Source organism: Diceros bicornis, chromosome 8 (genome assembly GCF_020826845.1).
Source record: "Diceros bicornis minor isolate mBicDic1 chromosome 8, mDicBic1.mat.cur, whole genome shotgun sequence".
NCBI classification, from domain to species: Eukaryota; Metazoa; Chordata; class Mammalia; order Perissodactyla; family Rhinocerotidae; genus Diceros; species Diceros bicornis.
The window spans coordinates 85,040,518-85,055,266 of record NC_080747.1 but is presented as its reverse complement, the minus strand read 5'-3'; the positions used below and the strand labels follow the sequence as shown (position 1 = coordinate 85,055,266).

Genomic DNA, 14,749 nt, shown 5'->3' with positions numbered 1-14,749 from the left:
AGCAGCGGGGCTGACAAGTCCTTTGTTAAAAAGGGATCTTGGTTGCACATCCGTGTCCACCACAGCACCTCATTCAAACACTTTTTGTTCTCCTCTCCCTCATTTCCAACTCTGAGTAAACAGCAGTTCAGCAAAGCTTCATGCAGGAAGGCTTCTTGTCCCAGATCCTCTGGTATGCTAACATGTCAGTACTTTCTGTATCCTGGAGGCACTGAGAATACACTGAGGGTTGGGGAGGAACAGTTTTGCGTGAGATGGAGGAAAATGAGGCGATACAGCCTAAATGAAATGAGCCAAGCACGGATCTCACAAGCCCAAAGCTTCCATCTCAGGTTAAAATACTTTTCTTTCTTTTGATAATTTTTTTTGTCCATTTCTGGATCAAAAAATTGACTCTAAAGGGCAATGTGAATGTGATAACCAGGCTGTGGAATGATCCCGTGATAACGAGGAATCATCTTAGAAAAGTATTTGCACAGATCAAACAAGATGAGGTCATCAATTTGCTTTTCCTTTTATTATAAAAGTAAAATAAAAAATAGCATTTATAAATCCAACATTTTTTCCTTTAAAGTATTTGATCTAAAAAACATATTTACAATAGCAAAATGCAGAAAAAGGGAAAATACCATTTTCAGCACTGATTGTAACCATGTTTAAATACTGACATGTACATATTCTTTTTTCAAATCAGAGATAACCACAGCAGAAAAAGGAGTAGGCCTTTTTTATTATACACCAAGTGAGTCTTCTCATTTTAAAATATCCCTTTCTTTAATCCTTAATCTGAATGCACAACCGTGCTGTGGACGGCCAGAAAGAACCCCGGGTGGGGCTGGGACACCTTGTAATGACAGTGGGAGTGCAGCAGAGGGACAGCAGCAATGACAACAGAAAGCAGCTGGTAAAGTTCAAGAAGCCACCTCACCCCAGTGAGGCCTCCCCCCAGCCGGGGCCGGGACTGCGAGATGCTATCGTGCGTGACCCCGGCTAAAGCGCGTCTAAGAACCAGGGAAGGAAGCCGGCTTTCTAAAGCCTCGAGTGGAGTCCAGAACGGTCCAGGTGGGCAGCTTTCCTTGGAGCACCTCGGGATGCACTCGACCTTCCTTCTTTTGGACACTGTGGTGGAATTTCAGAGCTTTGGTTTACATGGTGTTGGAAATCGCCAGTGGGCTAAATTTTGCCTTCTATAGGTCCTTCCTGCCCGTAATCGTGGGGCACTTTGTTAAGAGTCAGCAGTGAGCTGCCGCTGGCCAGAGACTCTGTGAAGCTGAGTCTGCGGAAGGAGGTCTCCACGCCGCTGTCACAGACGCTGTCCTCCCGGAGCTCGTCTGCGGGAGAAAGCACGGACCCACTGGGCACAAGGCAGCCCTTGCTCTCGCACACCCTCCCATCCAGCTGGCTCACAGTTTGATCTGGAAGGTGTGCGGGCTACTTTTGCCCAGCAGCCTCCACAAGTCTCCAGCGGGGTGAGGGGCAGTAATGGGGAACCTGGGATGACACCAAAATTAGCCAAATGTTTTCACATCTCTTTCTTGCAATCTAGTCTCATGTTTATCAGAATCCTATCTGAATTCTCTTGACTCAAAGTGCACCTTTTTTTCCTTAGAAATCAGGTGTGTTTTTCGAACCACTGTATTACCTATTTTACAGCTGGGGAAACTGCTGGCCTAAGAACTAAAAATGAGCTCTCTCTCTGGGCCTCATATGCTAGTAAACACTATACGCCGCCTCAAAGACATTTCGGTAGCAGAAAAATAAGGTATTTTGATGAAAATGAGTCTATATTGGACAAGTAGGTGGAATTCTCCTTGTTGAGAAGTGTCTTCAGAGATTTGAACAATGTGAATTATTTGCTATATGGAGAGTCACTTCTGTCTAATATATGCTAATCAAAATGCCATCTTCCAGCATTAGGATATTAAGACTTGAATGGCAGTGACACGGTGACTCTGTTATTGACTGATTGATTCAATCACCCAGTATTTACTGAGTATCTATTATGTACCAGGAACTTTGAGGTATTTTAAAAATAACTACTAATCAAGGGCTTAATGCTTTTTGAGACATAAGTATTCACCTCTTTCTTTGTTTATGTGAGTGGAAGGAGCACAGGTTGAGGCAGGAGGTCTGGGTTGTTTTTCTGTGGATATGGTACTCCTTTCTAAAGTGTGTACAACACCTGTCCCTACTCCCCAAGGTGACATTGGTGCTGAAACTGAACGGCCAGAAGGGGCCAACAGGGGAGGATCTTTGCAGGGAAGCGGAAGAGTAGGTTCAAAGGCCCTGAGGTTGGATTCGACTAGTGAGCTGGGGGAGCAGAAGGAACACCTGGGAGCTGCAGGGTGGTGGGGCGGAGGAAGGGCATGTGAAAGCGATGTTTGAAGTGAGAATGGATAAAGTAGGGACATTGCCTTTATTGTTCACTGCCTTCCCTTCAAAGCCTCAAAGAGTGCGAGGCACACAGTATGTGCTCAATAAAGATCTGTGGAATGGATGAATGAACTGACGGGTATCCACCAGGAGTAACAGAATCTCACTAACGTTTAAAAAGAATCATACTACCTGTTGTGCAGAGAATGACTGAAGGGAGGCGGACAAAGTGGAAACAGGGAGCTGCTGTAGGAATCGAGGCAAGCAGTGAGGGTGGACTGGACAGGGGTAGTTTTTGCACAAGGGTAAACTCAACGGGCTGGATGCGTGGTGGTTAGGACCAGGAGGTCTTCGTGGGCAAGTCTTGGATTTCTGTGTTACCCTCCTGGAGGACAACAGTGCTTCTGATGAATGTGCCCAACACCGAGTTCAGATGGGGATCAAGAGTCCCTCGTAAGGACAGGGAGGGAGGGCCTGGGACGGGGCTTTGGAGGGCTGCGACTTCAAAAGGTGAGTGTGGAGGAGGCAGGGAGGTGAGGGTGCTGTGGAAAAGCCAAGGGGGACTGTTTGAAGCAGGACGGAGCAGTCAAGCAGCTGAGAAGGATGGCGACAAGATGTGACCAGATACTGGTCATTGTGCCAGAAAGCAGGCCTGGTGGCGTGGTGGGGATGGAGCTGACTGTGGGGGGTGGTCAAGCAGAGGAGACAAGGTGAAGAGGTGGGAAGAACAACTACAAAAAATTCTTTTGAAAGCTTTGCTGGGCTGGGGAACAGAGAAATTGGGCTGTTGCTACAGGGGCTGTGGGATTAAGAGAGTGTTTTTTTCTATTTGTTTGTTTTATTTTGAAAAGATGAGGGAAATGACAGCATGCTTGCTAGGTGATCCAGTCAGAAGGGAGAAACTGCTCACGCAGGAGAGAGAGGCAAGAAGTGGGGGAGCAGTTACCTGGACAAGGGGAGGGGGTGGGCTGGGGGTGAGAGGTGCCCTCCATCTGGGGCAGAGACCCTTAATCCACGCAACCCAGAGGGAAGGCCCACAAGGCAGGCACGCGTGCAGGTGGGCTCAAGAGGAGAGAGTTCTAGCTGTTTCTATGCTCTCAATGGAGTGGGAGGCGAGGACACTGGATGAGCAAGGAGAGGGAAGAGGTGTTGTGGGTTTAGAAAGAGAGAGCGAAATGGTTGTTTAGAGAGTGGGAGAGCAAATTTAAAGGGAAATATAGGATTACTGGGCTGTGCTGAGAGTCTGCTGTGTCACGTGTTTCAGGTGGGATGACAGAAGGTTCCAACAGCCGTGGGAGACAAGGTCAGTGGAAGGAGCACGGGGAGGAGGCTGGAGGAGAAGGAGAAGACCCCGCGAGGAGGAGGCTGAGGAAGTGACGGAAAAATCTCAGCATCCGTCCACAGTGTGGGGTTCCTTAAACCCTGGTCTGCACACTTCTCTCTCTCTTTTAAATTTAAGAAGTGAGAGAAATCATATTTATCTTCACCACCACATCGTGTTGTTTTTCGTATTTATTGTGAATCTAAGTAACTCGTGTCAATGTGACTGTTGCTGGGGACAGCCCCTCACCCGAAGGTGGTGTCAGGAGGAGCAGAAGGTAGATTCTGTGGGCCCAGGGGGGAGAGAGACACAGCACAGCAGATTCAGGAGATTCAGGAGATGATGGTGGGGAGGATGTGCCACATCCCAAGAGACTGAAGACACCAGCCTGGGAGCAGGAGAATATCTCAACTGCTGTCTCCGTCTTTTGTTCTTTACCTATTTGCTGCCTTGTGGAGGCAGGCGAGAGAGGCAGCGAGGGGACCTGACAGGTGGTCTTCCCTGGGCTGGGGGCTGCAGTTCCTGAGCTGCAGAAGGCTGTCTGGATCACCTCGATGGCTTCAGTGTAGCCCATCTGTCTCAGGGCCTCCACCAGCTCTTTTACTGTCCCCCCAGAGACCTGTGAGAAAGAAAGGAAGAAAGAGTATGTGCTTGCATTCAAACCCGTGCAAGGAATAGCCAGGCAGGCTGTAAACACGCCGCCACACCCCCCTCTGCCGTGCGGCCTTCTCACTGCCAGAGCCAGTGGTCCTGGAAAGGGCAGAGTGAAGGGGGGCTCAGAAAATGCACTGTCTGAATCAGGTTTCCTGTTCCAGCTCAAAGATCTCTCAAGAAAGCATGAGGAAGAAGGCATAGTGAGGGAGGAGGGAGGGAGCAGTGCTGACGCAGTGAATCTCTTCCTGGAGTGAAGTCTATGCAGTGCCTCTGTTTAAGCCGAAGCTCTGAAAACCACTGAGAAACAAGAGGTAACAATGAAATTTTCAATAGAAAATCATTTCACCCCATGTTGTTCTACCTTTTAGTTTTAGAAACTAAAGCCTCACCAGGTAATGCCTCCGCCTGGAGCCACCTCCCAGAAAGCTGATTCCATGTCTGGACACATGGTCACAGCACGTACTCGGTGGACAGGAAGATACACATGCTGACCACAGTCTCTTGTGTCTGTTCAGGGGATCCAAGTTCTGTGACCACCCTTCTCAAGGTCTTTGAAAACAGGGAAAATCTCGTGGTGTCTGAGAACAGCCTTCTTGGGAAGGTGGGCTGGGCTGGGCTACCTCCCAGGACAGGGTAATGACTGATTCTCCCCTCAGAGTTAAGGGAGAGGGAAGGGACTGTGCCCGTCAGTGCTGCCAACAGAGTCCGAGACACAGTTAACCACGTCAGGGGGTGTGTTACCTCGTAGTTGTCCATGAGAGTCTTAGAAGGAGCAGGACTCAGCCGGAAGGCATTATTTAGTATCCCTAGACCTAATTTCTGTGCCAGAGTAGCCCAGTTTTTGTCTGGATCAGGGATTTCTAGCAACTTGTAGAGCTGCAACTTGGCATCTTCATTCAGCTGTTTCATGTCTCCTGAAGGAAATGAAGAAGAAACATGGCTGTCCTACCTGACCAGAGGCACCCTGGAGGGACTGATCACCACACTGCTGGACCCCCGTGCCCATGGAGGCCATCAAGCTCCTCTACTTGACGTGAGCAGAAGGCCAGCTGATTCTAGTAGAGCACAGCTGGATATTCTCCTTTACACACCCCCAGGATCTTCTGATTCTGAATAAGCCACTTCAGAATCACAGTGCACCCTGGGTAATGCTGGTTCTCCCTCACTCTCTTTAATCCATAGCGTGGAGATGACACTGGTTAAGAGAACCTCTCTACCACAACTCACCCTGTGCCAGTAAACCATCTGATGTCAACTCGGGCTCATATGGTTTCCCATTTAATATGTCAAATACCTGTTGGGAAGAAAAACATGGGGAGACATTACACATTAAAGGGACCACGAGTGGAATCTGTTTCTTTGTAATAAAGAACTCAGCATGTCCTCCTTAGGAGGGTCTAGTACCCTAAAGATGGAGGAATGGGAAGGAGGCAGTGCCATCGCCCAGGAGGCAACACCAATGCCCTCGGGGGGAACAAGAACCCAGAGGACTCTGGGGCGGGGAGGCTGTGCTCTACAGGGGCTGTCTGAGGTGGGTGGTGGACCCAACCCAACCTCACAGAAAGCCAGGGCCATGGTCCTTCTGAGGAACAGAGGCAGTCTGGACTGCCAAATCAGCCACGTGTTGGTCAGAGTCGTTGGTAAGTGAGGCCTCCCTGAGAGCCAGGGTGCGGGCTGAGCTGACTCAGACCTGTGAAGCTCTGCTCCCTCGCTGCACCTCCTCCTAGGAAAAGTCTTATGAGAATGAATTTTATAAATTTGCTCAAACTGAGGTGTATAAATGCTCACGAGGTTTGGTGTTAGCCTTCTAGCACTACCTACATTTTAACTGAGAGGCCAGAGAGGTCTTAGATCAAAAGAAAAAACAATTCCACAGCTATGGAGGCATTCCTGTGTTACCTGCAGTCACCTCGTGCTGGCTGACGCAGGTGAGGACAACATGGGCTCCCTGCAGTGGTTCTCCTTCTGCATTCTGTGATGAGGCTTCTGGGAAGCCAGGGGCTCAACGCAGAAGGAGAACCCTGTGGTGTCTCTGTTAGGGTCACTCAACACAACCCACATGGCTGCGGGGAGGCAGACGAGCCATTTCTGGATGTGGAGCAGTGCTGGCCCCTAAGAAAGTCGGAGACCCGTATCCTGCCCACCTCCTGCCTCTGGCTCTTCTCCCTGGGCCAGAAAGACGTGATAACTGCCTTTCACCTTCAGATCTCAGGCCACTGGAGTTTTGAGGAAAGCTTTAAGTCTATTTACTCCGCTTCTATTTATTGAAATCCTCAGAAGAATCCCCACTTTCTTTTTATGTTCAGAAATCACATACCAAAGTTCTAAGCAAACCATAACATTTATCCTAGCCTCAGAAACTGGGATGGGAATGATTCTGGTGTGAGTGCAGAAGGGGGCACACTTAGGTGAATTCTGTGTTCTCTCCTGTCTGACCCTCTCTCACAACTTAACTCTGATCTGATCAGGCATACACTTTCACACTCAGAACTCCGCTGACCTAGATCTTTCATGGATAGGCTTTTCAAGATAAATGTGGCTCTTGACAAGTCGACTTTTTAAAAAATAAAAGGTATGTGCTTTGGGGAATAAAGACTCAGGAAGACCATCTGTTCTTACATTCCTGAACCGCTAGCTCTCTTGGGAGCCACCACCAAACAGGCTGGAGCCACACTGACCTGCCAGTTGGTGGCCATATCTAGAGGTGTGGTTCCAGGCACGACTCCTTCATCCTCTCCATCCTCTTCCCAAGAGTCATCCAGGTCATAGAGAGGTTCAAAGTTCTCCACCAGGGGGTCTGCTCCTGAGAAGTCAAGTTACACGGCATTAGGGGCATTAGGTAAACCCAGATCTTGTTAACTTCCAACTGCCTGCAGGGGTCAGATTTTGAAAGGCAAAGTACAGTAGCTACTAGAGGCAATCAGTTGGATACATTTTAATACATAAAACATGTTTCTTCTGAAATATTCAGAGTACTTCTTTTAAATTCTAATTTATTTTGACTGTAAAGCTGTCTGATGATACCATATATAGCCAAAGACACTTTCAAAAACAAAAGACTTGGAATACTCTGACACTCACACTTAACTCTACAGGATAGTTTTCAACTGAATGATGCATCTTTCCTTTGAAGACTGACGAGACCAGTTCACAGGGACTGCGGTGTACCCTCAGGATTAAGGTCCTATATGTCCAAGTTCATGCCCACCACTGCCCATTTCTCAGCCTCTCCGCCCACTTGCTCGAAAGAGTAAAGACGCCTGCCGTCCAGCAACAACGTGCTCAGTTTTACTCCTTGAGCACAGCACCACCGGCCCTGATCCCTGAACAAAAAACACTGAAGACACCTTCTGCTTGGATGTATAGTTATTGAAAAATTTAGGGCCAATCTTGGAAAATCTAGTCTGTTCCTTAACCTGCAGCAAAAAAACACCAAAAGTAACTCAAGGCTGAGAGCTAGAGTTACTTCTCACAGGCTCAGAGACTGTCTTGATGAGAGTGTTGAGCCTGATGCCTTGTGAAGAGCAGTCAGTTCAGCACACACTTTTGGGAAGGACTTGTTTTTATCTTGCTAGGAGAACATTTGATTTGTGCCAACTTCACTAACAGGAGATGCCAAATGAGAGTCACAGAAGGCTCTTGATGTCATTTCTGAGTCCATTCTCCCAGACCCAGCCTGATCTACAGGGTCGATATCAGGTGTCACCTGACCATGACAACAATGGGGAAATTAAGAGGAACAATTGACAGGACCGAGGATGGAGAGGCTGATCTACGTCTGTTCCTTAAGTGATCTTCTTCATGACTCTGAGCTCTGGACCAGGTTCTTCATCTGAGTTTCTCCATTTATATAGTGGAGAATCTGTTACTCGCTACTCCTTTCATAGGATACTGAGAATTCAAGATAAAGCATTTTTGAAAAGGTTATAGCTTCTTGTCTGAAGGCATTTCTTAATTATAACCAGTGACTTCCCAAACTATTCATACATACACTGCTCTTGTTCAAGAGAAAGTTCAACTTGACAAAGGAGAAAAGAAAAGAGATATTTTTGGGAGGATATGGTTTGGGGATATGATTTTACTTGCCAGAAAAATGTAGTGGCGCCAAAAAAAAGGTTCCTACATCTTCCTGGACTCAATTGTTTCTCTCTCTCTCTCTCTTTTTTTTTTTTTTTTGTGAGGAAGATTAGCCCTGGGCTAATATCTGTGCCCATCTTCCTCTACTTTATATGGTACACTGCCACAGCATGGCTTGACGAGCGGTGCGTGCCTGGGACCCGAACCCGCGAACTCCAGGCCGCCAAAGCGGAACACGCGTACTTAATTGCTGCGCTACCAGGGTTTCAATTTTTTAAGAAGGTATTTAACTCGCTCTGTTTTCTTAATTTATGAAGGATTTACCTTCTAAAAAAATTTTAATAACCTCTAAAGTGAATCAGACATGTCAGAGAAGACTTGAGATACTAATTTCATTAAACATTTTTTGAGGTTCTGAATATACAAGGCAACAGATACTCAAGGATGAGCAGGAATAATTTTCCATACTTCACAGGACTAGAGGATTAAATGGAATAACACCTGCAAATCCTTGAGCAAAGCAGAGGAGAGAAATAGTAGAGAGAATGAAGTCTGGAAGTTCAGATGGACGAGGTGTAATCACAGCTGTGCCACTTCTGGGGACCCCGGCACTGGTACCCAGAAGTCCCTCCAGTCTGTTTCCTCACTCTAAGATGGGAATAATAACAATGGTACTTATCTCAAAGGGCTATTGTGGACTGAGTGAGACAGCGCGTGTGAAGTGCCTAGCACAGTGCCTAGGACGTAGAAAGGCCAATGAACACTCGCAATTTTGTGCCTCGTACATGACAGTACCAATACATGACCATTGGTTTTTTCCTATTATTTCAACTTCTAAGAGACCTTTCTTGCAAATTATTTTTTAATAATTTAAATTATTTTTTATATCAATAAATTTTTTCTTCTGGGGACTTCTGGTATGATCTGAAGCTGGTACTGCTCAGACTTCTGTTAAGAAATTAAACTCAACTTTAAGAAGACCTCTTGTCATGGCAGTTGACTTAAACAATCAAAACTCCAAACAAACAGGTGAATTAGAGAGTAAAAACTAACACACCTATCAGGATGAAGCCCAAGATTACTAGTCCTACGGCAGTTAGAGCGAGAGGGCCTGAGACCTCTTATTTATCCTGCCTTCCAGCAGCAGGTTTGCGGTGTGGTGAGGGTGACTCAGCTGCTCTGCTGGAGTTGGGTTTGGTTCCTGATGACATTTTCCAGCGCTAACGCCAGGGTGCCTTACCTGCTGCTTTGAGAAGAGCTGCCAGCCTGGTCGACCCTCTCCCCGCCGCGATGTGCAGGGGTGTAGTTCCATCGTAGGTGGTGCTGTCTACGTGGGCTTCACCCTAAAACCCAGCCCACATAGACGAGGGTTAGTGGAAGGTTCTCCCACCCTCTGTTCCCACCTCCCCTGTCTGCACAGCCCCTCAGGTCATCCTGCTAGCCCAGGTGCTATCTGGGTCAGGCTCTGCCACTGAAGAACTGCCCAGGTAGAGACTCGGGGCACACGGTGACAGGAACGCCCAGAGCGGCTACTCCGAAAGCTTTGCGGAGATATTAAATAAACAGAGCTGAATGTAAGGAGAAAAGCTGCTCCTGACATCATTCTTTGAGAAGTTTTTCCTAAATCCTCCTTGGGAATTTAATGCAAAGGCAAATCAGCGTGCCCTTCACCTCCAGGAGCAGGCAGCCGGCCAGGGAGATGTTGTCGTGCTCTGCAGCCAGGTGCAGCGCCGTGCGCCCCGACTTCCGCTCCTGGGCGTTGACGTCCGCCCCGGCGGCCAGCAGCAGCAGCAGACACGGCATGCTGTTGCTCATCATGGCTACGTGGATGGCATTCAGACCTGCAGCCCAAGCACAGACACAGTCACAGGCAGGGTGCGGGAGGAAGGGTGCTCACGAGGCGGCCCTCCGTGCAGTTGAAGGAAACGGCACAACTGGAGCAGGGGGAGGGCACGCTGTCGGTTTCAGCACGTCTAGTCCGAGTCTCGACTCCGGATCGTCTTTACAGGCGCTATAAGTCTACTTACTGCTTTGCAGGTAACGCCACAGACTCCTCTTCCATTCTCAGGAGACACGGAGAGCAAATAAACATTCTCTGAATAAAGGATGCTTTCTACACTTCACGACCAGTGTTTGTCTGGCCTCTGCTTTTTCCTCCTACTAACTATTCCAAATCATCTTGAAAGGAATTAGCTACGGCGAGCAACAGAAATTTCCAGGACAGATGATGAACTCCAGGTGAGTAAGGAAAGCACTTCTGAGTGCAAATCAAATAACACACATTTATCAAACACTTATGAATTGTTTAGAAAGCAGACAGAGAAGGTTATCCCACGATGTCTCTTACCTTCCCCATTGGGGTGGTCGATAAGTAGTGCTGCCTTTTTGTGCTTGAGTAAAATATTGAGAATTTTGTCATGTCCCTCTTTGGCAGCTAGGTGCAAAACCGAGTTACCCCAGCGGTCCAGGAGGCTTAGGTCAGCGCCGGCCCTCAGCAAGTCCTCCACCACAGCCTCCTGCTTGGTGATCACCGCCAAGTGCAACGGTGTCTGGGGGGTGCAGAAGGGGCAGGAGATACACTGGTCAGCGGCCAACACTTGTAACCCAGTGGCTTATTAGCTGCCACTGCACTAGGTGAACTCATACTGAGGGGCCATTTCCCACTCCCAGATTAACTCCTCACCTTTGCAAATGAGTTACTTCCTGTTCCATACTGAATGCTGGACTAACATCTAGCCATTCAATTATTAAGATTATTTTTATATTTACAATTCTTAATAGCTTTCTTGTTTCTCATTGCAGCCCACTGATTGTTGATATGTTAACTCATCTATTAGTAAATTTAGTTTTCTTGAATTTCTACTAGGACTCTATCTTCAGCTGATAATTCTGTATGTTACCAAATCAAATCAAGGCAATGGTTTTACTGAAGAAGTTTAAATGAACTACTCAACAGAAACCAATTAACAAAGGTGCTGTCATTCTATGCTGACGTGGAAAATAAATTTGCTAAATTAAAAAATATTGTTCCATGAGACCAACTGATAGAACTTGCCCAGCCCCATTTTACAAAAGGTGTCAAAGAATTCTAAACGTCTCACTGAGAGGGCTCGGATGAACAAGGAGCTGAGCTGCTGACACCCAATAGGTATGTAAATAGTCCATCTGATAACCCTGCCCTCAAGTAGTACCTCGGCGAATGCAAATGAGTTGTTTTGAAAACTGTGTGTTTTCAAAATGAGTAAGACAAACACAATCACGAAAGCATCTTTCAAAGATCTGAGGTCACGGACAGAGAACAGCAATATATTTTATACAAATCAGTGTGAAATCCAGCCTGTCTAGTGACAATCTGCCTAAACTTTCCCTCTCTGTAAGCAGTTACTGGCTGGAGCATCGACAGCAGGGGGCCACCAACATCCTGGCTGGTGCAGGGCGACCACAGTACCTGACAACTGGATGAAAGATGCTCAGGCTGTTAAGTCTCAATGACAGGGATTATTTAATATAGCAGAAACCAGACAGGATTTTTAGCCTAGTTTGTATTCTCCCTCTTATTTTTTTCATCTTTTAGGACTATACCCTGGCTTGAAATGGAATGATGCCCTCAAAACTTTAGATATTGTAGCCAAGAGCCTTCCTCTCAAAAAATAAAACAAATAAGTAAGTAGATAAAAGCTTTGTTTATCAATCAGAAATGCTATTTGGGGAGATGGGAAAGGGAAAGAGAATGAGATTGCAAAAAAGAAGATCTGAAATGATAAGACATTATACCATTCAGAGATAGGAATTATCTGTAGTTTTAATATAATTTTTTTCACATCATACAACTTCTCTTACCATGAGTAAGAGAGGTTTTTTTTTTTTTTTTTAAAGTTTTCTCCCATGGTCCCACTGAAGGTTTTCTGTGATATTTCAGGCTTAGATTTTATTTTTTTTTTAATTTTATTTATTTATTTATTTTTCTCCCCCAAAGCCCCAGTAGATAGTTGTATGTCATAGCTGCACATCCTTCTAGTTGCTGTATGTGGGACGCGGCCTCAGCATGGCCGGAGAAGCGGTGTGTCGGTGTGCGCCTGGGATCCGAACCCGGGCCGCCAGCAGCGGAGCGCGCGCACTTAACCGCCAAGCCACAGGTCCCGCCCAGGCTTAGATTTTAAACCCATGATTATATCTTAAACAATTACACAATGTGGGGATCCAGGAATCCTTATGCTATGCCTGTTGGCATGTGGACTTACACAGACATTCTACAGAGCCAAGTATACAAATGCAAATACAAATGCCCCAGCATATATATCTGAGTGACACAAATCCACAAAGGGACATGGGTGAGGATATTCACTGCAGTATTGTCTATAGAGGTGGAAGCAAGAAGCTGGTTAAGTGTCCAATGCTGGGGAACAGGCACTTTACAGGTGGACATGTGCACTACAGGATTCTCTGCAGGAGCAGAAACAGTGAACTAGCTGTATACACAGGTGCGCAGATAAATCCTATAAACAGTAAAGGCAGAAATACAGTGATGTAGCACAAAGCCACTTAAGCATTTTAAAATACATGTGTGGAGAACTATACAGACACACACAAATGACTGCATTACAACTGGTGAGGCCCGGATAAGATCTGTGGATGGTACCAATGTCAACGTCCTGGTTTTGATACTGTACTATAGTTACACAAGATGTTACCATTGGGGGAAACTGAGTGGAGGGTACATAAGACTTCCTGGTACATTTTTTTGCAACTACCTATGAATCTATAATTATATCAAATTAAAAATTAAAGAAAAAGGTTAATGCAGAGCAAGAGCAGTATGTATAATATAAGGTGGATTGTGTGTGAGAGTATACTAAAATACCTATCTATTTTAAGTATATATGTTTACATAGCCAATACCTGGGAAAGCACTTGCAAACACAATAGTTATATCTGGGAGTGGGGCTGGGAACATGTGTATGCTGCCAGGGAGGGCAACTTAGATTCTCCAATGTATATCTTCAGGAACCATTTTAAAAACTATGCATATATATTTATAATAATTAAAAACATAAAAGAAAAAATACATGCACGAAAAACCCCACTAGTGTTTTATAGGAACATATGCAAATGAAACAATCCATATCAAACACACTAGAGTGGTGGTCTGTGTTGAGGGGAGGGGAACAGAGAGGAAAACGGGGTTTAAAGGGAATACATTTCCAAATTATTTTCAGAAAAATTCGAACTCTATGCACTGGGATTATTTTGAGTGTGTCTCTAGAGGGTGGGTGGGGAGAGAGATTTGATCATGACAGATGGCCACAGAAATGTACTAAGATTAGTGAAAGATATTTTGGGAGAATGTTTAAGACAATTGCCAAATAATCCAAATTACTTAGAGAACTGTGTAATTTCCCATCAAGAATAGTTAACAGAGAACCTTTACAACAGAAAAATTAGAGTCCAAATCCTAGCCTTTTCTAGTTCTCAAATCAGAGTTCCTACTGGGTGTGTTCTGGAGGCCTTGAAGGCATACCAGGGGAACCAGAATCCTTGCCCATTAAGGAGAGGAGTGGAAAGGAGGGGAAAAAATGGACCTGTATTCTCCTGAGAGTCCCCAAATGAGAAGGCACACAAGTGTCAAAGGTGGTGGTTTCAGGGCTTTCTCTCTAGCACACTGGAGAGTCTCAATACGTGTAACCAAATGATACAGCGGGAGTTCAACACATAATAAATCACAACTATTAATCCCATCCTGTGGTGTCCTTTGCAGGTCCTATTTATAAATAGAAAAACAAGTAATTGCTTGAGTTTGACCTACAGGCCACGAAGTTGAGCAGTCTTTAAAAGGAGGACCGAGATGCGATGACCTCCACTCCTGGTTTTATTTGTCTGCTTGTGATGGTGAAAGCCCGAGAGACTCAAATGACTTTCCAAACACCAGCCACCCACAAAACGGCATGAAAATTTGAAGAAGATATCCTTTAAATGTGTACCTAAAATCAGACCTCATACTAGTTATTTTATTTATGAATCAGTGAAGAATCCTTGACTTCATTTTTCCTTAGATCTTAAGCACTATGGCCAGAGAAGAAGCCTAAAACCCAACATCCAATGAGAAATGGTTATTTTCCCCTTATTAGGAAACAACTATCCACAGATAAAAATCTATTGAGAGCTATATGTAAACATTTTAGTACTTTTGCTTTGAGGAAATAAAAATGATTCACATCACCTGCTTTAAAAATTGAAAACTGAAGCAGTCACCTTTACGGTGTAAATAATTATATGTGACTGTTGTCCACATTTTTAGAATGAGAGAGATGCTTGAATCGGGCATCC

The 14,749-nt window shown here is 45.7% G+C and overlaps 1 protein-coding gene across 2 annotated transcripts in view; it reads right to left on the bottom strand.

The window, feature by feature from the left end:
- Positions 1–496: 496 nt before the first annotated feature.
- The window catches only part of NFKB1 (nuclear factor kappa B subunit 1), a 113,509-nt gene continuing 99,256 nt past the window's right edge, over positions 497–14,749 (bottom strand). For both annotated transcript variants that reach the window (XM_058547584.1, XM_058547585.1), the window contains exons 17-24: positions 10,773–10,974; positions 10,097–10,266; positions 9,666–9,768; positions 7,027–7,151; positions 5,576–5,642; positions 5,090–5,262; positions 4,133–4,313; positions 497–1,331 (exon numbers count right to left, since the gene is read on the bottom strand). In XM_058547584.1, coding sequence (XP_058403567.1) covers positions 1,174–1,331; positions 4,133–4,313; positions 5,090–5,262; positions 5,576–5,642; positions 7,027–7,151; positions 9,666–9,768; positions 10,097–10,266; positions 10,773–10,974 — 1,179 coding nt within the window. In that variant the 3' untranslated portion in view covers positions 497–1,173. The remainder of the gene's footprint in view (positions 1,332–4,132; positions 4,314–5,089; positions 5,263–5,575; positions 5,643–7,026; positions 7,152–9,665; positions 9,769–10,096; positions 10,267–10,772; positions 10,975–14,749) is intronic.